The sequence below is a fragment of the Mustela lutreola genome, chromosome 11 (assembly GCF_030435805.1).
Source record: "Mustela lutreola isolate mMusLut2 chromosome 11, mMusLut2.pri, whole genome shotgun sequence".
Lineage (NCBI taxonomy): Eukaryota > Metazoa > Chordata > Mammalia > Carnivora > Mustelidae > Mustela > Mustela lutreola.
The window spans coordinates 46,982,514-47,006,831 of NC_081300.1; the positions used below are offsets into that span (position 1 = coordinate 46,982,514).

The 24,318-nt window shown below is 44.6% G+C and overlaps 1 protein-coding gene across 3 annotated transcripts in view; it reads right to left on the minus strand.

Moving 5' to 3' along the window:
• LAMA3 (laminin subunit alpha 3) overlaps positions 1 to 24,318 on the minus strand; it is a 263,581-nt gene that overhangs the window by 13,796 nt on the left and 225,467 nt on the right. For all 3 annotated transcript variants that reach the window (XM_059140351.1, XM_059140352.1, XM_059140353.1), the window contains 12 exons: positions 23,303 to 23,454; positions 22,984 to 23,146; positions 22,202 to 22,335; positions 21,204 to 21,348; positions 17,514 to 17,633; positions 17,016 to 17,149; positions 11,455 to 11,572; positions 10,939 to 11,079; positions 8,271 to 8,410; positions 7,174 to 7,305; positions 5,967 to 6,120; positions 2,294 to 2,463 (listed from right to left, as the gene is read on the minus strand). In XM_059140351.1, the coding sequence (XP_058996334.1) occupies positions 2,294 to 2,463; positions 5,967 to 6,120; positions 7,174 to 7,305; positions 8,271 to 8,410; positions 10,939 to 11,079; positions 11,455 to 11,572; positions 17,016 to 17,149; positions 17,514 to 17,633; positions 21,204 to 21,348; positions 22,202 to 22,335; positions 22,984 to 23,146; positions 23,303 to 23,454 (1,703 nt within the window). The remainder of the gene's footprint in view (positions 1 to 2,293; positions 2,464 to 5,966; positions 6,121 to 7,173; positions 7,306 to 8,270; positions 8,411 to 10,938; positions 11,080 to 11,454; positions 11,573 to 17,015; positions 17,150 to 17,513; positions 17,634 to 21,203; positions 21,349 to 22,201; positions 22,336 to 22,983; positions 23,147 to 23,302; positions 23,455 to 24,318) is intronic.

Genomic DNA, 24,318 nt, shown 5'->3' on the forward strand with positions numbered 1-24,318 from the left:
TTTATTACCGTGAAGCTGAGCAAACGCAGAGATACTTGAATTTTTTAGATGAGGGAGTTTCCTTGAGGACGGTGTTCTTCAAAATGGAAGGGAAATCTATATTTGTTAAATTAAACCAACCAGATGGTGACACTGCTCAATATTTCTCTTGGTGGAGCTGCGTGCGGAGGTTTAGAGGATGAGGGTTAGCCAATTTAAGGAGGATATTCGAACCTGCTACAGAATTAAAGTACTTTACATATGTGGGCTTGGTTATCAGGCTTGACATTTGCTTTCCAGAGTTATTTCCTAAAGCAGCTCTCTTTCATAAAAGGCTAACTGACTAACACCCAAAAAAGACTCCAGTGGATTCAAATCTCCGCGTACGATGCTGTAGCTCAGACGCTTCATTGCTGGTGGATGGGAGAGTCAGGCAGAGAGTGAAGTGGCTTTTTTATACATTCATCAGCAGGAGAAAATAGTGGTGCAGCATTTCAAAGGAGAGGCAACGGATTGCTAGAATATAAATTCGAAGGAGAGCAATGGAATAGTCCATATTCGGGACTTGCATGACCCTGAAAATATGCTCATCTATATACCATGCAAAGGAGTATCAACCATATATTATAACCAAAATATATTAACCATATATTTACCACTTCCCCATTGATTACATATCCCGTGGTGTGACAGGGGAAGGTGCTGGGGTTGAATCATCAGAAGCCAGAGAACTCGCCACACTGAGCATGCTCCGGGAGGAGATGCAAGACAGGAAGGGGCTTTGCAGGGAGGAGGAGGGCAGCGCTGGTGGAGGACAGCCAGAGCCCAGGCAGGAAGGTGGGGAGGCTGGGCAGCATCTGCAAGAGACTGCTGTCCCCAAGGTCAACTTGAACAAGAACACAGTGATGGGGAGTAGGCCTTCCTCCCAAAGGGTAGCCCCAGGAAGGGCTAATAACTGAGTGGGACCTCATTTCTCAGTCTCCATTGGCAAGTCAGGGATCACCTGCCTTTCCGTGGCACAGATGGAGATGAGGAGCTGCTGGCATAGGGTTCTCCTTCCAAACTCCACCCTTCCCCTTTCCAGCCTTCACAGCTGCCCGTGAATCATGCACTTGGCTTACTGAATGGGCCTCCAAGGGCCCGCTCCTTGCAAGCTACTGCATCCCTCCCTACAAGGAAAGCATTATCAGCTCCATTTAAGTGATGAGAAAACTGTGTTGCAAAGAGATGTCGCAACTTGCAAAAACAATGTTGTTGCCAAGTTCATGGAGAGAAAGCTGAGGCTTAGAAAAGTTGAACAACAGCCTATGGTACCCATCAACTTGCTGCTCCAAACCCCCTTTGAGTGAACTGGTGTAGGGCACCGTGGGTGGCAGGTCCCAGTCCCCGTGCCCTCGATCTGCAATGGCATATGGGTGACTCCCAGCCAAGGACCGAGCTCAACAGCAAAACTAGACCCAGGCCATCGATGCCCAACATTGGATTCTTCTAAAGGGCGACCCTCACTTGCGGGAGCTCCATCATTCACAGGTGCGGGGCCCCTGTCTCAGAGGAAGGTTCTTCCCACCAGCCCCTGCCCCCTCCACCTTTATTTCCCACAGGAACAGAACATCTCTTGCAACATCTAATCCCATCTTGACATCTGCATCCCAGAAGACCCACCTGGCAAGTGGCCTGAGGTCACACAGCCAGCTAGTGGCTGAGTGGGGACTGAAAGCTGGGTTTTAAACCCAGGCCATTTTGACCCCAGGAAACTCTGCTTCTGTACATAAATCATAAAGGAATTTTGGCACCTTGTTATTTATGTCTCCAAATCACATGAAAATGACAAGCCTTGTTTTCTTACTTTTTTTTCCCTGACATAATTAACATCTCTGTTCACTCCCTCCTCCCCAGAAGAGATGCGACTTGTTAGCACAAGAAATCCAAAAGGGCTCTCTAAAAATGATCTATGTGGCGTTGAGTCTACTTACAAGAATTATTTCTCTCTGACTATAGAATGTCAAGAAGAAAGGTGATTTATCATAGAAATAAATAGCAGCTTTGAAAGGAAGTAACAGTCGTATTTTTAGAATGCCATCAATTCTACACCAGAGCCCAGCGGACTGTTTCAGCCCTGAGCAGCACATGTCATGTGTGCCTTCCAGCTGTGGGGACAGAGCACACTCACGCAGTCACAGGCTGTGCCCTGCGCGGGCCAGCCCCCCTTTCCCCAAAAGTGGTGTTGCCACTTCATTAGTGACAGGAACGTAGTGTCCTACTGGCTGACCTGCTCTGGGGTACAAATGTGGGGTCGGGTTCTGAGTCAAAATACCTGTTTGTCACCAACTCCTGGGGAATCGTGAACAGCAAGTGGCTGGTGGGCCTGTCCCCAAACCTGAGGGCTCCGTGACTGGCCTGGGCCCCAGGAGGTGGTAGGCAAGACTGGGCCTCTCGCCATATCTCCATTCTCCGTGGGGAGGCCACTGGTGTGTCCTGCAATGGCTGCAAGGCAGAAAAGCAAAAACTTAGGAGAGCTCAGTATCAAGGGGAAAGAGTAAAGAATACTTATCTTGCTAAGTGCCTCACTCAGCTTTTACTCTGATCCTAGGAGATTTACTCAATAGAGATGAATTCATCCTTGGGGACGATGCATGTTCTTCCCATCCTTGACACAAGTCTGGCCTCTTTCCTGACAAGCGGTCGCCCCTGAGGCCAGTGGGTATCCAGAGCCCCTCCCCACCATGGAGCTGTGGGAAAATCATGGCATCCTTGAGAGAGCCAGCATTTGGCCAGCAGCATGAGCCTGCACAGCCCGTCAGAGGGACATGGAGCCAATGACCTGCTACCCATCTTGGAGCCAGCCATTCCCTTGGGTTTCTGCAGCAGGGCAGTGCAAAAACAGAGAGCAGGAACCAGAAGGGGTGAGTGTGAGAGAGAGAGAAGGGGCAGGGCATGGGGGTAGGAGCAGCCTGTCTTCACTTTATCCAGAATTGAACCATACACAGAAGCGCGTCCTGAGCTAGACAATGCGATGAGCTTTTGAACAGAACAAAGTTTTAATGCTCAAAAACAACTGTAATAAATATCAAGTAGGAGGAGGAAAAAGTGTTAGAAACTGAGCCTCTCCAGCTGTTCCTCCCTTTTTCCTGGCTAGGGGGAGCCCAGATTTTGATCCTGTGCCCACAACTCCCCCAAGACCCAGGGCTCAGCTGGCCTCTCTGTTTGTTCAAGGCGGAGGGCATGGATTCCCCGTGCCAGGGACTGGTTGGTTGAGGGATGAACATGTGACCTCCCTCTTAGCCAGTGAGCTTGGAGGGGGAGTAAGGGGCGGGGCCTCTGAGAAATACTTCTTTACTAATAAAGCCCAGCGGATCCTTGGACGTGGTGTTGGGCGCTGCTGGGGTGAGGATAGGAAGCCCTGAGCTACACAGGATGGAGCTGGGATGAGCTTAGCCGGGCCAGGCCTCAAGCCCTACTTGCTCCCGAACTATTATTGACTTCATAGCTCCTCTTACTGTTTAAGCCATTTTACACTTGGAGCTAATAGCTAAAAGCTTCCCAACAAATTTAAATTCCTTCAAGATCAGGTTTTCCGTATTTACCCTGAAGATACAAATCTAGCGAAGGGAAGGGGCATGTGCACCCGAATGTTTATAGCAACAATGTCCATAATAGCCAAACTCTGGAAAGAACCTAGATGCCCATCAACAGATGAATGGATAAAGATGATGTGGTATATATATATACAATGGAATACTATGCAGCCATCCTGCCTCTGGCTTTGGGCTTCTGCTCACACAGTGGCACCACTCACGTGTCTAAATCCAACCCATTCTCCAGACCCAGCTGGTGTGTCACCTCCTGATCTCTGGGGCAGGAAAATCTCTGCCACCCCAGGTCTGGTGCATGTTTTGTGCCTTTCACTTAGGTTGTTACAGTGTATGATGACCACAGCTGATGCTCACCGGGTGCCAGACACTTTGCTACATGGTTTGTGTTTATTACCCCCCGTTTAACTCTCACAGCACCACTATGAGATATTACTTTATATATCCTCATTATGTTGCAGGAAATAGACCCACAGAGAGTTTGTATAATCACCCAAGGTCACACACTTAGTAAGTGATAAAGCCTGATGCAAACCCAGCAAGTCTGACCCCAAAGTCTAGTCCTTAACCACAAAGCTTTGTTGCTTGTTAGCTTTCGTTCTGTCAGTGCTTTCAGAGGCAGAATTAACGCCTTATTCCACCTAATCTGGGGGCTTGCACAGAACAGGGGCACAATTCGATACAGTGTGTTCGCTGGCAGCTCCCACACAGAGGGTTCCAGCCCCCGCCCCCGCCATCTGCTGAGGCCCCCTCAGAGATACCTGACAGGCCCAGCCAGCTTTCTCCCTGGAGATGTCCTGCGGGCTCCTGTCACTCAATATAAAACACACTCCCCTCAGTCTCTTCCTCCAAATACTTGTCCTTCTCCTATCTCCATGAACAGCACCTCCAACCATCCAATAAGCCGGACTAGATGCCTTGGATTGATATTAACTCCTGCCTCTCCCTTGCCACCCACATTCAATTATTATCCAGGTCCTGTACATTCTATCTTCTCAATAGCTTTGGATCCATTTCCTTCTCTCCATCTCCACCATCTCTGGGTTAATTCAGTCTCTCCATAACCTTCAGCCTTCCAGTAAAAAGAGGGAACACATGATCTCATTCCTGAGAGCCATCCTAAAAATGTTCTTCTCCTAAGAGTAAAATGACTCCCCTCTACCAACTGTATTTCTTCTTAATAGCATAGAACATTTCGGACGATGTGCTGTCTGTTCAACTCTTCCAAGTCACTGTGCCACAGGGAAAACACTGGCAGGCGAGCGGCATGGGGCTGATGGGGTATGGTAAAAAGTGTGTTGAAGAGAAGCGTGTTCATGTTAAGAGGGTATGGGCTGGGGTAGGGGGGCTGTCTGGTTTTGAATTCCAACCCCGCCTTCTATCTGTGGGAACCTGGGCCAACTGCTTACCTTTCTACCCTGCAGCATTTTCTCCTGTTAACATGTGGCTAGTCACAGACTCCCTGGCTACTATTACTTTAGGATGGTGATACGGAAGTTTAGAAGCTTAGTAATACTATTTCCCACACAAGGTTACTTGCAGATTTAGTAAGAAAAGCCACTTAAAGGGCTTAGCGCGATGGCTGGCACAAAGGAGGTACTCAGCATTACCCATTAATCGTTTTAATTGTAACCTCCGGACGTGGGAAGGTCAGACTGTTGACCTCAGGCACAGCAAGGAATTCTTTAAGTCCTAACCCTGTGTCCAATTCATTATGATGCTTCTGCTCCTTCAAATCAGAAATTGTACTCCTTCCAGACTCTCTTAGCACTGTACATTAGAATCACCTGGAAGCTTTACAAGCTCCTGCCACTTGCGCCACCCCCCCCCCCACCCCCGTCAAGAGCATCTGACCTGATTGAGTAGGGGGGGATGCAAACTGAGCCTGAGCCTTAGGCTTTTAAAAGCCCCCCAGCTGTTTCTAATGGGCAGTCAAGGTCAAACCACACTGGTCTTGATAAGGCCTGGGGGCGTGCATAGATGTCACGAGAGGCAGGGTGGAGGGCTGTCTGTGGGCAGGGAAGGGGCATGACTCCTGTATATATTGTAACCACTGGAGACACAACAGAAGTGTCAAAAGAGCAAGACATCCTCTGTAGGACTTGAGAAACTTCAGATTCAATTTGTTCTGTCAGCAAAAAATTGCCCAATTTTCACCAAGGTACAAAGTAAAAGAGAGGAAACCTTTTTTTTTTTTTTTTTACATTTTGGTATAATCCAACTATTATCGACCCATCAATCCCACTTCCTGGGGGCCCCCACCACCAAGGGATCAGGCGATTTATACCCCTCGCTTCACTCCCACCCCTTCCCCAACATCTCACATGAGGCAGGATTTGCTTCTGAGAATCCTTGGGGGGTGGGGGGAGAAGCAAAGCCAGTGTTGGGGACCCTTACCTGGTTGATATTGAAAGTGTGGGATTTGTTAAGCCTTGTAGAACCTCTAAGCAACAGGAGGAAAGGCGGTGGGTTTAAACTGCAGCCTCCCAGGGACACGTCTCTCTTGAAAGTTTTATTGGTCAAGTCCAGGACCGCAGGACTCTCTGATTGCCTGGAACGACGGTGGAGAAGAAAACCACTGTCCAACTGTGAAATCTCAAGGAAGATACGCTGGCAGATAGAGCTTGCTTCAAAGCCACACCCTGGCAGATAGAGCTTGCTTCAAAGCCACACATTCTTACTGTTGGGCTTTAGGCAAACTTTCACTTCCTACCTGCACATTATATCTAGAGGAGACCCCGGGCTCAGAGAGGAGGCCAATGTGCTGTGAAACATTTCTGCAATCCCTAAAATTCCCAGCACCTTGCCTTGCTCATGTGAAGGCTTAAGAAATTTCATTGGCTTGAACGGTTAGGGCTGAGGCAAAGCCAGAGGATGATAGTGTGTTCTTTGAAACAGGTGTCATTTAGAAATGTGAAAATGAACTATGCACAGAGGAGAAAAGTCGGCACTGATGACCTAGGATGATGGTGAGCATCAGGAAACCTTAGAGGTGAGTTTGCAGACGGGTTGAGCTTACTTCATTTGAGCAAGGGAGTCTCACAGATAAACCTGCTTGTCTCATGTCTGAGCCTTGATGGACAGTAGGAGCCCCCAAGAGCCCCCAAAGGTTGCCAAGGTTCCTGATCAGTCCTGGGCCTTCCTTCAAGAACAGCTGAACATTTGCCTGCAAGCACCAGGCTCCTCTCTCTATGAAAAGTCACAGTCTGGTTTCCGAGCAGTGCTGGCCCATGCAAGTCCTCAGCCTCCCCAAAACAGAGGAGTGCTGATGAAAGCAAACTGCATGACCTTGATTAAAATGGAGTAAAATTTCAGTATGGAAAATATTCAGGGCCATACTCTGAAAGGTAACTTTCAGTAGACCTTTTCTAATGTTCTGTGCCAAAGCTGCTCCTACAAAGGGAGGCTGGGCCCCAGGCAGGAGTTTATGGGAGGTGGTTTGTTTCTAATGTGTGTATCTTGTCTAAGAAGGTGTTTGAAAGTTGATGCCATGAGAGCCTCATGCAGCACATGGTGAGAAACCCAACTTCATTACTAGAGCAAGGAGATGCCCTCCTGCTCGTCAGGTCATGCTCGTCAGCCACACACGGTAAAGGGCACGCACCTCCGGATGAAAACATTGCTGATACAACCCTCGAAGTGACTCCCGCCCAGATACAGGGGATACTGGGAACCTGACAAGTCTTGTAGCCTTTGGTTGCTTTTCAGAGTCTGGTCGTCAATGAGAAGCCGGAGTCTGGAAGAGGAAGAAAGCAAAACAAGAGTGAGGATGGCAGGGAGGGAAAGTTTCTCACCCCAACGCCGACTTAGGGTCTTCAACTCAGACTCTGTATCTTTAACCTAAAATAACTTGTTCAATGAGGTTTATTTTTAAAGAGCACTGAAATTGTTTTTCATGTATTTCTTTTTTAAATTACATTTTTATTATTCTATACATACAGAAAGTGCACATATCCTGTGTGCTCAGTGGAGTTTTTGCCATGTGACTACACCAGTGACACCAGCGCCCAGCCAAAGAAGCAGAAGCGACCAGCACTCAGGAACCCAGCCATGTGCTCCCTTTTCCCCGTCAGAGGGTATAACCCCCGAATCCTGAATTCTGATAAAAGAAATTAACTTTGCCTGTTTTTAAATTTTATATCAATGAAATCACAGGAGATGAATTCTTCTATGTGCAACCTCTTTGACTCAGCAGGATGCTGCCACATTCACGCACATCATACAGTTGGAGGTCTTCTGTGCTCATTATTCAGTTTCATTCCCACCATCTGAATAGACCACAGTTTGTTGATCCAACCCCCTTTTGGCTGATGGATTTTTATCCATGCACTTTTTTTTTTTTTTAAAGATTTTATTTATTTATTTGACAGAGAGAAATCACAAGTAGATGGAGAGGCAGGCAGAGAGAGAGAGGGGGAAGCAGGCTCTCTGCTGAGCAGAGAGCTCGATGCGGGACTCAATCCCAGGACTCTGAGATCATGACCTGAGCCGAAGGCAGCGGCTTAACCCACTGAGCCACCCAGGCGCCCCATCCATGCACTTTTTAAATAAGGACATTGATAGAGAACCAGGAAGAAGGCTAAGACTTACTGGTAGTATAGTGTTAGCATCAAGACACATACTTCACAAAAAAGATACTAGAAAATTCCATCAAACTAAATAAAAGTCTTAGGAATCTGGCAAAAGTGCTGTAGCACTCACCCAGAGTGGTCACTTATCACAGATACGTAATGCAGTGAACCATCCGTGTATGTCTGTGGAGTTTTAAAAATTGGTCTGCTGCTATCCCTGGTGTTGAGTTCAATGTGACCTTCTTCCAGGGAGATCTGCAGGCTCCGCGTCTGAAACCATCATAGAATATACCTGTCAATGTCATTAATTTCCACTGAAAGATTATGGTGATATCAATACTGAAGTTATGGTCAACACTATGGATAAGACAGTCAGGATGTTTTGACCCAAATGTTTTGACTTCACTATTTCAGTTTAAAGATTATTTTGGAATATTCTGACTCTGTGTTTATGAAAATAAAAGTCTTATGCAGATTATTTCAATACTGATGAATCTGTCAAAAGCCTCTTATGGACCTACGTCCATAAACTAATTTTTTTTAAGGATTTTATTTATTTGATAGAGAAAGAAAGCACAAGGAGGCAGAGCAGTAGACAGAGGAAGAGGGAGAAGCAGGCTCCCCACTGAGCAGGGAGTCCAATGCAGGGCTCGATCCTAGGACCCTGGGATCATGACCTGAGCTAAAGGCAAACACTCAACTGACTGAGCCACCCAGGCTCCCTCACCCTTTTTTTCTTTTTTCTTTTTCCAATTTAACTTCTCCATCAATGATACAAAACAGTTTTTTTGGTTTCGTTTTTGTTTTTGTTTTTTTTTCTGAAGTTATTTTCATTAGGATCAATTCTTTTCTGAATCAATTTTGAGATGAAGACTTGATTCATCCTTTTCTTAAAATATATGATTATAGCAATGATATCTTCTCTTTAGTTATTATGAATTTTTAATTTTCTGGTCATAATTTCTAGGAAGTTCAATTTTCTAATGTCAGACTCTACAGATTGAAATTTTGGCATGATGATTTGGTTCTGTCAACTCTTAATAAAAAAATATGTGTTGTTTTTGCAGTTGTCATTTTAATTTTGTTGATATTTTTTCTATCGAGTACAATTTTTCCAGTTTTCAACAAGATGTCATCATTCAGTGAGCTTTTAATCCCAAACAATTTTTATGGGGTCGCTGAATGGCTCAGTGGGTTAAATATCACAGATACGACTCTTGATTTCAGCTCATGTCACGATCTCAAGGTCCTGGGATCACACCCCACACTGGGCTTTGCACTCAGCAGTGAGCCTTCTTGGGGATTCTCTCTCTCTCTTTTTCTTCTTCTGCTCCTCTCCCTCTCTCAAATAAAGAAATCTTAAAAAAAAAAAAAATAGAACAATTTTACCGTGTGTGGTTGGCACCACTGTCAGTTTTATTTTTATTTTTTTCAGTTGGTAATTTTCATTATGAACTGGATAAATGCCAGTTTATATGTATGCCTTAGCTCACCCACTAGGAGTTGCAGGCAGTGTTGCTGGGTTATCTCTAGGATCCCTCCATTGTCGAGGAATGATCCCCTCTTTTGCTAAGTCAACTCTTCTGCCAGCCTTTGACCATTTTGTATATTGTGTACTCCGAGTCCCTACCCTTGGCAGGGGAAACAAGCACTAGACGTCAAAAGAGCTAGGTTGAAACACCCTACTTTGATAGGAAGGGCACTCTTGCAGTCAAAGTGCTGGCACGTGCTTCCTCAGGGGGTAGTTTAAAAAAAAAAAAAATCTCTAGCAGAATGGGGGGCTTGGAGGGTAGAGACAGAAAAAAATGAAACAAGTTGGGATCGGGAGGGAGACAAACCATAAGAGATTCTTCATCTCACAAAATAAACTGAGGGTTGCTGGTGGGGGAGAGGGTAGGGAGAGGGTGGTTGGGTTATGGACACGGGGGAGGGTATGTGCTATGGTAAGTGCTGGGAAGTATGTAAGCCTGATGATTCACAGACCTGTACCCCTGGGGCAAATAATACATTATATGTTAATAAAAATAATTAATTAAAAAAATCTCTAAAGGCTGATGAGCAAATATATATCAAGAGACATGAGGACTTCTAATATGACATCACCACAGAATCCGCTACCATTCTTCCTTCTGACAAATACTAATGTTTGTTGTGCAGACAATCCTAAAGAAATAAAGCCAAGAATGTCAATGTTCTACTTCTACGCTAAAATCTGCTTCATTCCACAAGGGGATTTCTAAACATTAGTTAACACTTACACCTACATAACGGCACAAGGGAAATCCTATGAAGCTGTAAGGGTACCATCTTGTCGCTCTGTTGTACATGAACAAAGAGCCAAGGACCCTATCTTCTCTCATTCCCCAGACGTAAATATTGACCAACCAGCTACTGCTGCAAGAAAGGAATCTGAAGAGCTATCTTCTGTGGAATCAAAAAGGAATAGTGGGGAGGCATTTGGATTTTTTTCTTCTATCAAAAACTTCAGGCTCCATTATTACTTTTAACAGTTATAATTCACCTTAACTCATGAAATAAACCCAGGAAGAATGAAAACGAGTCCATGAATACATACAAATTCAACTCTGTAAACTCGAATGTACTTTCTTGGCCTTATTTCTTTTAGGACTTGCCCCACAATGAGGAGTAACCTCCATGGTTGAAACAGGCAATGTCATTTACCGTGTGATGATGGATGAAATACCCAACTAGTTTACCTTCAAAATCTCTCTATCATTTTTGACATCAAACTTGATTCAGGTTTAAATCTTAGTCAGTATTCATACAATACTTCATACCTGTGCCTGGAGATTAAGTAACATGCCACTGGGTTGAAAGGTCTGAAACCCAAAGGAGGCCTGGAATTCGTTGGGCAAAGGGAGGTCCACATTGGTGAACCTCAACTGTCCACCCCTGGAGAATGAGGCAGATCGCACGAGCTGAAATGCAAATGTGGAATAAATTACTGGCATTGGAATGGTTTGATGGCTGACATTCAGGATCTTATCCTATATCACTTCACCCGACCTATCTAATGTGGTTTCCGTTGCCTTAGAAAGAAACACAGTTTGCTTTTCTGCATGAGTTTTGTGTGTGAAGTTGGTATTTCTTCTTTCCTACAAAGGTAATATGCAGACCAGAGGGGTTCTATGTCTTGCAAACATGGGGGACATAGAAATGAATCAGTTCACCATAATACTGTGTGCTACCACAAAAACTCAAAAGTTGGTCTGTAAATGAATACAGGGCTGTAAATGAGTACAAGACGGGCTGGCTGGGGAGCCGCGCTGCCCTGCAAGGTTTTGAATTCTTACCTTCCAGTCTTCCGAGCATTTTTTGGTGACTCCCACAGTGTCATTCAACCTAACAACACCAGTGGTTTTCTTCAGATTTTTCATGCAGCCTCGGAAAGCAGGTGTAGAAATGTTAAACCTGATTTGGGATACAAAAAAGAAAGAGAAGTAGCAGACCAGGCTTGTCTGAGACCTGGAGCTGAAACTCTCCGCACCATCTGGTCCTTCTCTCCCACAAACGAGTACGTGTTTTGTGGGTACCTGTTCTCATGGGATTTCTATAACACTACTTATTTCGTGAAGCTGAGAAAATTGACTTCCTTTCTCCACGATCCCACATTCTCAGCTTTAAAAATGAAGGTAATAAGGTTGACGGAAGAATGGCCAGTGTCTTCAAAAAGTACAGAGACAGAAAAGGTAGATCTCTAGAATTGCTCTCTGCTCTCCTTCCAGAGTCGTGGTGATACAGGTGACTAGGAAGTGTATCAACAAATGAACAGACCACAAATATTAGATAAATACATATTAATAAACACATTATTTATAAGAGCTGAGAATGCCCTAGAAAAGGCTTTGCTTTTTTTCTGTCCACTTTTAAGTTAGTTACTGTTAACTCTGTAGAAACAAACGGTTGCATTTTGGCTCTAGTCAGTGATGAAAAAATGTGTCTTGGTATTTCATCCATGCCACTTTGGAACAATGGAAAGCACTGTGAGGATTAAACAAGTTAATACACAGGAATTCTTGGCACTGCGTGTGACTGTGACAGCTCAAGGGCTCTTTCCGGGAGCTCAGGGCTCTGCACCCACACTGCCTGGGTTCAAGCCCCATTCTGGTGACGTAACCTGTGACTAAACAGTCACAGTCCTCCTTCCTACAACGGGAATGTGTTCATCTGTCTCATGGGGTTGTTGTGAATTTAGACGGGAGTTAAGATGGTGCCTGGGACAGAGTGAGGACCCCATGTGGGGTGGCGGGGTAGGAACTCCCCACCTTATGAGGAGAATCCTCATAGCAAGAGCGATTTCTTTCTACAGCAACTCTGCCTTTGTGACTACCTTGGCATTCTGCCCCCCACCCTTTTTTTTTTTTTTTTTTTTGACATTTCCCCTTTGATTTGACTTGGATCTGTCTGGAGCTGACTTCACATAAAACATTAACACAGATGAACTGAATGGAGTCCAGGCAAATATTTGTGTTTCTTAAACAAATGATGTACGGAGGAAAACACAAAGCTGCTTTTCTTATAAATCCCCAAGGTGGCTCACCTTTCTAAAAGGAAAAGTATCTGCATTCATTTTTATTCAAATCATTATAAATAGTTGAGCTACAGGTAATGTGCATTAAATTAAATTTCATTAGAAGGAAAAGGAAGAAATGAATCCTCACGGGCATGGCAGCTTGAGCATAATTATTTTATGAAGATGGCTTTTTGCCTCAGAAAAGAAGAAAAATTCCTATTAACTGCTGGAGCTCATCTATTTACACATATTTTAACATCCATTCTCTCTTGGGTTTCCATGGGGTTTGGACCCCTCGCCATCCCCTGAGGTCCTTCTTTCCATATAGTCTGGGTCAAAGGTAGAAGAGAAGCAGAGAGGGGAGGAAAGGCAGCTGGAAGATCCTTATGAAGTCCTATTCTGTGTAAGGCACTGTTACTCTAGCCTCACCATGACCTTTCCAGGGAGGTATTTTCCTCTCCAACATTCACCGAGCTCTTACCACATGCTGGCACTGCCCTAACTCCTTGACTAGCTTTGAATCGTCACAGGACCCTGAGAGATGGGGAGCTACTCTGCCCATGTCCCCGAGGTTGCATGGGGAGTTGTGGGGAGACTTAGCAACTTGTCTAAGCTCATGTGGCAAGGAAATGGCAGCTCTGGGATCTGAGTGGTCAGCGTGTCCTACCAACGAGGGCGACTCAAGTCCCTGCGCTTCACACTTACACAGTCTGTGTCCCCATGGGGCTCAGAAGAGTTATGAGTCTTTCCCATGGGAGAACAGTTATCTCCAGCAGGGATGTTAAATGGAGATCTATTTCCACTCTTCTGGGGTGTTTTGGTTACTTTGGCTCATCGGAGGACCTAGACTTCCACATTTGCTCCAGGAGGCAAGGGCTGAATATACTTGCTAGAGGGATGTGATTGTGTAGGGGTGCAGGCTGCTATATTGGAAGGTTAGCACGCTGGTGGGTGGATGCACACTGGGGGCCAGGCCATTCACGAAGGTCTCCATGGTCCACGCCTGTGGTGGGCAGATTTCAGAGCCATAGGAGCCGAAGGTAATCCTGAACTGAGCAAATGTGCAACAGATCCGTGGCTGATTTTTACTTTTTTGAATTATTTTCATTTTAATGGTTTATTATTACACTGACACAATGTTGTAGCTCCTCCGGAAAGATTCCCCACTGGTTTGAGAGCCTCTGGAGTTATCGGGATGATTCTCTCGTCTCATGGAAAGCAGATAGGATTAATAGATTCTGACTTCTGACTGGAATCCTGAAAAAGTCATTCCCAGATCTAGGCCCCCATTCCTAGAAGATACACGATAGTGGAAGAGGAGAAAACAGAGCATCTACAACATCTCTCGGTGTTTTCGAGATCATGCTGGCTGGCTTTGCTTAGGAGTAGGCTTAAGGGCTACTGTCTGCGAGGGCCTTCTCCTCAGGCTGGGGTCAGAACACCCGCCTCCTTTGGAAGAATTGCTCACTTGCTCCTCAGAGTTTGGTTATGACTGATCAGTAGGACTCCTCTCTGCCTACTTGCCCCCTGCTGAAACTCCCTCTGACATGTCAGAGGGAGTTTCATCAAAGATGTTGCCAGAGGGCTGCAGCAGGGCCAGAAACACCCAATACTGCTTAGCATTTTATTTGCAAGGGAGTAAAAGGCCAGTGAAATCTTTTGACTGGCTGCTACCTCCTACATTTTCCATGTTCTTATGATTTTAATTAAAAAAAAAAAAATCAAGGTATAAGCTTGTCCAGAAAAAGGAGTAATCCCTTGTTTGGAAGACTCTAGGACAGATGACTAGGAAAATTCTGAATGGACATCTATCTACATATGCATAACTAGACCCATGTACCTATTTCTTAAATGGATAGGGATGATAAGGGAAAGAGAAAGAAAGCCTGAGTGCTGACTTAACTCAAGGTCACATAGCTCTTTGGCAGCTGAGTCAAAACTAGAACGACTTCTTTTGGTTCTTACCGACTACCCTTTTCTAGGAAGCCCTAGCTGGCGGGCACCCGCATGTCTATCGGGGGTCTTGTGCTAACACTGTGCAAATGCAAACCACCAGCCAGGGGCTTCCTTGTTGCCTCCGGGAATTCCTCAGCGGTCTGCGTGAGCCCACCTGCCCCAGAACCTTGACAAGCACCTGTACCTGAGCTGTAGTCACCCTTTCTCCAGCCTGGACTTCTCTGCAGAGGACCAAGCCTTTCATCCCACTCCTCTCCCGCATCTCCACCTGCAATCTCTCGGGCTCCAGGAACTCAGGCGGTCTCAGCCTGCGGGTACTATCCACTTGCCCAAGTGCTGGAGCAAAACCTGGGTGTTACCCTTAAGCACTTTCTATTTTCCTCCCCAAATCCAAGTAATCTCTCAATACTACCTAGCCTCTGTCCTAAACAGATTGAGAATCCTCTCCCTTTGTCACCTGCACTGCCATTTCCCTGGGGCTGCCTTCATCTCCTGCCTCTGTGCTCGTCTTCCAACCACTCTACTTGCCTCTGCCTTTTCCCTCTTGAATTGAATCTCTGTGCTGCACCAGTTGAATTTGATAATGTCCTTTCTCTGCTGGTGTCCACCGAGAGTCACCTTACTGTGATTTTCAAGATCCTCTGTGTTCTGGCCCCTGCTTTCTACACCAGCCCCGAGTGGCCTCCCCGGTGTCCTGAAGTTCCTTGGAAGGTCACACTTTCTCCAGCTCTTGGTGCTTCCCATATGTTGATTGTTCCTGCCTTTCAGGGCCAAGCCAGAGGCCACCTTCCCCATGCCCCCACTGGATTAAACTCCTTCCCGGGGCCCCATTGGGCCCTGAGCTTCCCTCCCGTGGCACCCACCACACTCTTTGGTCCCCCTCCTGCTATGCTCGAGGTTCTGGCCTGCTCACTGTTGCCTTCCCCACATCTGCCACGCTGCCTGATGTCACTCAACACTATGAGTATCTGTGTAATGAGTAAATAAACGGGAATCTGAGATGGGCACAGGAGTGCTGACTTCCTCAAGTCACATCACATCCAATGGAATAAAATCAAGATTATTGCTCATTTATCATAGCAATTCATGGTTGAACTAGTATGAGATCGACGATATTAAACATGGATACCACCTCTTTGGTTCTCAATTTCTTTATCTATCAAATTCAGAGGTTATGTTCCATGCAAGGTCCTTCCTAGTTCAAAAAATCTAAGGACTTCACTCCCAAATTCAAGCGCTGAGCTTTCTCACCTGCATTTTTGTCTCTGAGGGCAACCTCAAGAACTTTAAAACAATATTAGTTTGTCTTTACTAGAGATGGACAGATGCCCAAATATATAAGGATTCTTGAAGACAGACTACCTTTGTACAACACCTTGTAAATCACATCTAGTACTCCTTCCAACTGATTTATAAATTAGAAGAAGGGTTAACTAGCCTCAGATCTCATATAAGAATGATCACAATCAAATAAGGTGAAAAGGCTCTTCACTCAGTCACGAGTCTGTACTAACCCTCCCAGAAAATCTTCTTCCCACACATTAACATAAGCTGTTTAAAAGCCTTTTTGGAGGGGTGCCTGGGTGGGCTCAGTGGGTTAAAGCCTTTGCCTTCAGCTCAGGGCATGATCCCAGAGTCCTGGGATCAAGCCCCGCATTGGGCTCTCTGCTCAGTGGGAAGCCTGCCTCCCCATCTCTCTCTGCCTGCCTCTCTGCCTACTTGTGATCTCTGTCAAATAAATAAATAAAATCTTAAAAAAAAAAAAAAACCCTTTTTGGAGGATACAAACAAATTTAAATGTAAAAGTTATTTTAAAGTGCATTCTCGAAGTAGTATTGTTTTTTTTCTCATTCAGCTTCACTTCCTTTCCAATTAACTTAATTCATCTGTGTATTCATTATCCAGGAAGCAGTTATGCACCTGTTCTGTTGATAACACATAAGGGGCAGGTCATACAGACATGCCTTAGATTTTAGAGACACTTCCTGAAGGCAGCAACCCCAACTTTCAGTGCCTAGTGCTGCTTTTCAGGCCATGGAACTGCCGCACTCTCCTATGCTACCGTTAGGGACCCCAGGGCCACAGCCTCTGTTCTTAATGGCAGCATTGTCAACACCAACCATATCCCCTATGGTTTCTCTCTCCCTGAGAATTACACTTAGGGGTGACCCATGGCTCCTTCACTCTCCTTCAGTGGCCAGTCCCGTAATCCGGTGTTTATAATCTGTTTGACTCTGTTGGTTAACATTGTGAATACTGAAAAGTTAAATTTTTTGTATTTGTTTCTTGCTAGACTTTAAAAAGGCAAACTAATTAGTAGCAATCATAACCATAACCACTCAGAGAGTGCATCTTTTTTTTTTTTTTAAAGAAACATCATCTTACCTTTCCCTGATTGAAATTGGAATTCCTCCCAGATAATATGTGCTGAAATCAAATATGTCACCGTGAATTAGGCTTCCAACCAAATCCACATTTATCCTCATAAGTTTTTGGGTTTTTCCAATTATAATCTGTATCTAAAATGAATGAGAGATGAGTCAGTAAGCAATGGGGAATTAAGGAATCCTATTCAACATGGGTCAGGGGTATTATGTTTTTATTTCCTTCAGATTGATTATACACGTGATAGGAAGACTTTGAGCAGCAGCATTTATGGATAAAAATATAACAGTGAAACATTTCAATAGAAATGTTTGAAATTAATCATGTCTTATATATCCCATATACATATTTCATGCCCAGGTACTCAGATTTTGAAAGGAGGTGTCCCTCCTCTTTTAATAAGTTAGTCTGGGAATAGAAAAATGTTCTGGGTGCTGACTTAATTTTAAAGGACTGAGGACATTTAATAATTCACGTGAAAAGAATGAAAAGATGTACCGAATGGTCTTTTCCATTGTTGACAACCTGTGTAACTTCTTTTTCTTTCGGTGGCTCTGAATTCAATTTGTATCGCACCAGGAGCTTGCCATCTTCTATATCTAGAGATATGAAGCGATCCTAGGGCACAGAGACAATGTACATTTACCAGAAGATTCCACAGAAGAAGGAGGAATCTCCTTCTCTAGAGGACTGGAACTCAAGTTACTCTCAAGTCACAAACTACTCTCAGCCGCAGCCCCCTCCTCAGTTAACAGGAACAACAGTGCTGTAATATCCAGCTGCCAGGATGGGCACGACGGGTAAGTGTTCTAAGTCGTGTTCCACATTGTGCCCAGTAGCGGCACACGGGAAAGGTGTAATACATGCAACTGTGATCACGATTTTGTTTCATGTGATCCCTAACCAGCAAGCACAAATGGGAAGGAAAAAGACACAGGTCATTAATACCATTTGAAAAGATGGCCGCCACATATTGGAGAGCGGTATGGTCTTAGTGAAACCCCCAATCGTTGCCTCCCTCTGTTCGCTGGTGGCTCGCTGTCTCAACCTCATTTGCTGCCTCATCTCCCTCCAGCCCCCCTCCTTCCATTTGAATGTGAGGGGTTCCTCGAGGGCCCACAGAGGAGCTCTTCTCCCCTGCCGCCCTCTCTTTGCCTCAAAATCATAGTCACTTTCACAGGCCCAACCCAGGTGTGGGCCCACGAAGCCCAGATGCTTCTCTCCAGCCTAGACTTGTCTTCTTGGGGCCAGGTCCACACATCGGGTAACCTTATTGTTACTGCACGTGACTCCTGGATCCCTCAAATTTGAATCCCACAAGCAGAGCTTGTGGTCCACATGCCTCTCGGCAGTCCAGCCTTTCTCTCCATCCTTCCCACTGCTCTCTATTCCTTGCTCTCTCTCACTAGTAAGAACCCTGCTAAGCCAGCCACGAGCCTACTAGGCGTCACTCTTTAACATTCCTCCCTCTCCCTTCCTGTCAAATCTTGTCAGTTCCCCCCATTTCTTAACTGTCTCTCCGTTTCATGCCACCCAGGGTCAGTCATACTTGACTAGCCAGACTACACAGCAGTAATGCCCCATCCTCCCCATGTCCACTCTGTCCCTTCGTGAACCCACTTGTCACTCTACAGCCAGAGCATTCCATGGGAAATGCCAGCGTGAGCACATTATATTACCCTCCTTTGCTCTTGGGGGAAGCTCCGACTCCTCAGCACATGTTGTGAAGCCCCAAGCTCTCCTTCAGTTTCTTCTGCCTCTCTTTGCTCCAGCCATGTGGGCCACCATTTTGTCCCTGAGCACTCCCTGCCCTTCCCACCTCCAGGCTTTCTTTATGTCCCTCTCCCCACAGGGATCACCTGTCTGCCTTTCCCCTCCAAATGCTGTCTTCTCTTCCCTCCAGGTCTCAGAGTACCTATCCTTTTGTCTTTTATTCATCTTCATTCACCTCAGACTTTTCCTCTATACCGCTCATGGCCATTGTGATGACTTAATTAATCAACTAATGAGTACAGCTTTGTTAAGTATTTCTTTCCCCTCTAGAATAGAACGTTCTTTTATTTTATTTTATTTTTATTTATTTATTTGACAGACAGATATCACAAGTAGGCAGAGAGAGAAATTGGAGAAGCAGGCTTCCTGCTGAGCAGAGAGCCCAATGTGGGGTTTGATCCCAGGACCCTGGGACCATGACCTGAGCTGAAGGCAGAGGCTTTAACCCACTGAGCCACCCAGGTGCCCCTAGAATAGAAGGTCCCTGAAGGCAGCCACTGCATCCTTATTCCTGCGTAAAGCACATACTTGAAGCAGCCCTTTCCTTAGAAAGATATGCTGAGGAGTTTATGATGTAGGGCTTAAATGTTTATTCTTCCACAGTCCCTGGATAACAAGGGTTCTCTTTGATGTCTTCAGACAGAGTCCTTACATAAAAGTAACATCAGTCCATGGGGCACCTGGGTGGCTCAGTGGGTTAAAGCCTCTGCCTTCAGCTCAGGTCATGGTTCCAGGGTCCTGGGATCGAGCCCCACATCGGGCTCTCTGCTCGGCAGGAAGCCTGCTTCCTCCTCTCTCTTTCTCTGCCTGCCTCTCTGCCTATCTTTATCTGTCAAATAAATTAAAAAAAAAATCTTAAAAAAAAAAAAAGAAACTAACATCAGTTCTTATCTGGACCCCACATCTTGTTTTTGGGAACCAGTTAGCATTCATCACACTTGACAACTGCTGAGTCACGTCAGTTGAGTAATGAACCACTCTGCTCAACAGCGTTGCTCACAATCATTTTTCCCTTATCTGGTTACTAAAGGCGCCATAAATTTTCTTCTAATATGAGTGGTACTTCTGGCTCTTGGTCTCTGAGAACTTCAAAAGGTAGTACAAAGAAGACCATTTTAGGAAACAACCACCTGGCCCTGAAGATGCTGTGTGACTTCTCAGCTCCTTGAATTCTATTGGCAGGTCAGGACCTTCCCAAACCCTCAGAACTGGTTCAGCCTTAAAATCTCCCAGAGGGTCAAGACCAGCCTCAGAGAGAAGAGTTGGATCAGGTCTGTGTCCCCACCCTGCAGGCAGAAGGGGCTGGTCAAATCCCAAGCTCCTTATCAATCCCATGTTCACAGAGATCCCAAGGGCTGATGCACATTTCTCCAGAAATGCTCCCTGTAGAGCAACCACCGAAGGCCCTACTGCTAGGACTAGTCACTCCAGACCCATCTCTGAGCAGATGGCGCTGTTCATCACTTATACACTTTGGATTTCCCAAACTAGACTTAAGAATGGCCTCCAGAGGGCGCCTGGGTGGCTCAGTGGTTGGGCCGCTGCCTTCGGCTCGGGTCATGATCTCGGGGTCCTGGGATCGAGTCCCGCATCGGGCTCTCTGCTCAGCAGGGAGCCTGCTTCCTCCTCTCTCTCTCTCTGCCTGCCTCTCTGCCTACTTGTGATTTCTCTCTGTCAAATAAATAAATAAATAAATCTTTAAAAAAAAAAAAAAAAAAAAAAAAAAAAAAAGAATGGCCTCCAGAAACTTCAGTGGCTTAAAAACAGAAGTGCTGGGCACCTGGGTGGCTCAGTTGATTAAGTGATTGCCTTTGGCCCAGGTCACGATCCTTGAGTTCTGGGATGGAGTCCCACATCGGGCTCCGAGTTCCATGGGGAGTCTGCTTCTCCCTTTGACCTTCTCTCCTCTCAAGCTCTCTCTCACTCTCTCTTTCTCAAATAAATAAATAAATAAAATCTTTAAAAACAAACAGACAAACAAAAAAACAGAAAAGCTTCCAGGTCTTGGAAAGCCGAGGGTCAGGCTGAAGAGACATAATTCCACAGAGCCTGGCAAGAGTGGGACCAAGATGCAAACAGCAGAAAGTCAGTCTCTCAAACACCCTGGAAGGTTGTCATGTGATTTCAGGCAGACTAAGTAGATTATCAGGCGGACCGTGGTTTTCGAAGAATACAAGTGACAATGGCATGTTTGGTGGCATGTTCTCAAATTCCCAATTACTTGCCTCATTAAAGCACACACTCCCGTGGCCAAAGAAAGCAGACTTAGGCCAGGAGAAAAGATGCAGCTAACATTGGCACACTTTTTCAGATCTAGCTAGTTACTGATAATAACCCAGTTATCCCAAACTTGCTTAATTGAGTGGACAATTTGGATTGTCCAAATTGGTTATTTGGATGTTTGTTATAGAATACCTTGTTTTCTGCAAAGAACAGCAGTCCTCTATCCATGGTGGTCTGAATCACCTGTCCGAAGGTTGGGATGGGAGCATTTGGTTGAGTTGGAACTCGAGCATAGCCTGTACCTTCAAAGAAATTTCTGTCTGACTCTTCCTTTCTCCTGTCAACATCAATGACCATACATTACAACACAGCAGCAAAGGACCACCACTCAAGTGTGCTCTCTGAAAACTGAGAAAAACCCATGCAATGTAGCTGTCATGATTTTGTTCAAGAAGAAACATCTTTAGAACAGGAAAATAGCCAACTGTTTCTCCTTGGTATGCGCTTAGGCTCTATGGTAATCAAACCCTACCTCGAAAAACGTAACAGTTGGAATCCCCTTTGAAAATATCTTCTTAGGAAGATGTGGCCTAGCAGCTGAAGACTGTGAAATGTATAAAATTATATTTCAAGTTAATAATTTTTTAACTTAATAATTTATTAACTTGAAATAATTTTTTAACTTAATAATTTATTAACTTGGAGTCGCAGTTTGCCCAAATCCTTTTAACTATAGGGAAGGTCAGGAGCTTAAGATAACAATTTCCAAATAGTTTCAGGTGTCAGCGTACCTAGAAAGTCATGGTGTAGTATGTGGACTAATTTTTTTTTGAAGCTTACAGTAAATATGTAATTTGTGCCTGAATCAGGTGCCATCTAATATTGAATATTTTGTGGTAGGAGGCATCAAAAATTTAAGAAGTATTGATTTTTTTTTCAAAAAATCAAAAATTGGGAAAACTCTATCAATCTAATATTTTATGCAAATGAGGAAATTTTAGGGGTGGGCTAGTAGTATTGCATGCAATCATAATTTAAGATCTACTGGCCCAAAGCTATCCGTGACATCAAAAGCAATCTCATTGGCTCATTCCTTTATTACACGTAATATAACTGCAAGTTACCAAAAATCATAGTTACAGAGACGCTAGTTCCTGGTTGTTTTGTTGTTGTTTGTTTGTTTGTTTTACCTTCTACAAGGCTCTACTTCCGTTGTGTTGAGATTGAAAGTTTGTTTGAAGTTGTACAAGCTCAGAACATTTTCATTGAGGTCATCTAACTCAATACAACCTTTGTATGGAGGGAACCTCAGTCTAGCAGGAAGCTGAAAAAAAAAAAAAGAAACAAAAAATCGAATTCAACTAAGGACAATGATCAGGTTGGGCAAGAAAAAGTATGGGCCCATTACTTTTAACTGCCATTGTAACACAGGGTTAAGAATGGGTACCCTGGGGAGCACCTGGGTGGCTCAGTGGGTTAAGCCTCTGCCTTCAGCTCAGGTCATGATCTCGGGGTTCTGGGATCGAGTCCCGCATTGGGCTCTCTGCTCGGCAGGAAGCCTGCTTCCTCCTTTCTCTCTCTCTCTGCTTGCTTCTCTGCCTACTTGTGCTCTCTCTCTGTTAAATAAATAAAATCTTAAAAAAAAAAAAAGAATGGGGACCCTGGAGCCAGAGGCCCTGGTTTTGTTATTTACCATCTGTCTGACATTGGGCAAGTTATTAAACTACTCTCTCAGTTTCTTCATCCACGAAATGGAACGGTAATGATGCCTATTTAAATTCATAGACTTAAGTCTAGATCACAGCACACAGGAAGTACTCAAAAACGGTTAGCTTTTATCACTAGATATGCTTTAAGAATATATAGTGAAATCCATTTTATATATAATGGATAATTGAAATAGAGACCTGAGGTCCTTATGCCAAAGTGCAATGTAAATATTTTTGCTCAGTGAAATAACATTTACACTTACTCTGAAGTCAGGTGGGTAACCTCCAACATAAAATACAACATTTTCAGGATCCAGATTGAGGAGCGTGTGGCTGCTTCCACCATCCATTTCATGGAATTGGGATGTTCCGGGTTTAATGGATGTGGCTTTTTTGGTGTAATTTAGACTTGCAAACTGATAAATTCTGTTTAAAAATAAGTTAGAATTATATGTAAAAGTTATAGAAACACTGAAGAAGTCAAAGTCAAGATACTGAAAACGGGGTTTAGCAGTACATACACTGGGAGTTCCGTGAGTATGGGTCAGATTAATAAACAGCAGCAGGCCATGGGAGTCGTACCTCTGAAATTTCACCCGGTCCATAACTGCCTCCTGAGTTTCGCTCTTGGTCACGCTCTGGTCCACCTGGAGTTCTGACTCCTGCTCTCCCAGGTTGTAGACACACGAGAGCTTGCCGTCTATAACTGCCATGCCAATGTAGTCCTTGGAGGCCTGGGGACATCAAGGCCACTTCAGAACATTTCGCAAACACACTGCTCCTCTCAACTTCACATCCCAAGAGAGCGCATTTCAAATAACTAAAGGGTTTTCCACAGTATGCCTTGGCCAGACAGAATGAATGAGGTACCTCTTTGCACAGAATAATACAGACAAAACAATTAATAATGTCTGCACTGTCTTTGCTCCCAGATTATTGCACTCAGATTCACTCCCCCTTTCGCTCAATCTGCAAATATTTGCCAAGCACTTGCCATTAAGATGAACCAGATATAGACTCAGGTCTCCATTATATTTTAGTCCGGAAATAAGCCATTTTTGTTCTCCCTGTAGCACATAATGATCTCTTAACACTTTGTGCATGCTTTTGTTAAAACACCTAGAACCCTCTGTTATCACGTGAGGTCAGTTACATATGCATCTTTCTTCTCTGTTAGAATACTAGCACCTGAAGGTACACACGGAGTTTTAAAGTTGTGGTAAAATATACATAACATGAAATTGACATTCAAGAAACAAGTTTCTGTTTATCATAAATACAGGGTGGGGTGCTCTGCAGGGAGATGGTTTAAATTTGTTGCAGGAATAAAGTAATGTGCATTTTGTCAAAATACACAGCAGAAAGTCATGTCCTAAGAAAGCGACAAATAAAGAACCAACATTTTAAAGCATTAGAGAGTGATTAATAATAGTGTCAATTTTAGGAATCTTTAACACCCACATACACAAATGATAGCCAATTACTTCCTAATTGGTCAGAATTTTCCAGAACCATGTTTCAGACATTTTCTTTTTCTTACCCATTATATTTTAATGCAGCCAGCAATTACCTTTTCCTCTGACACTTAAGTTGAAGAA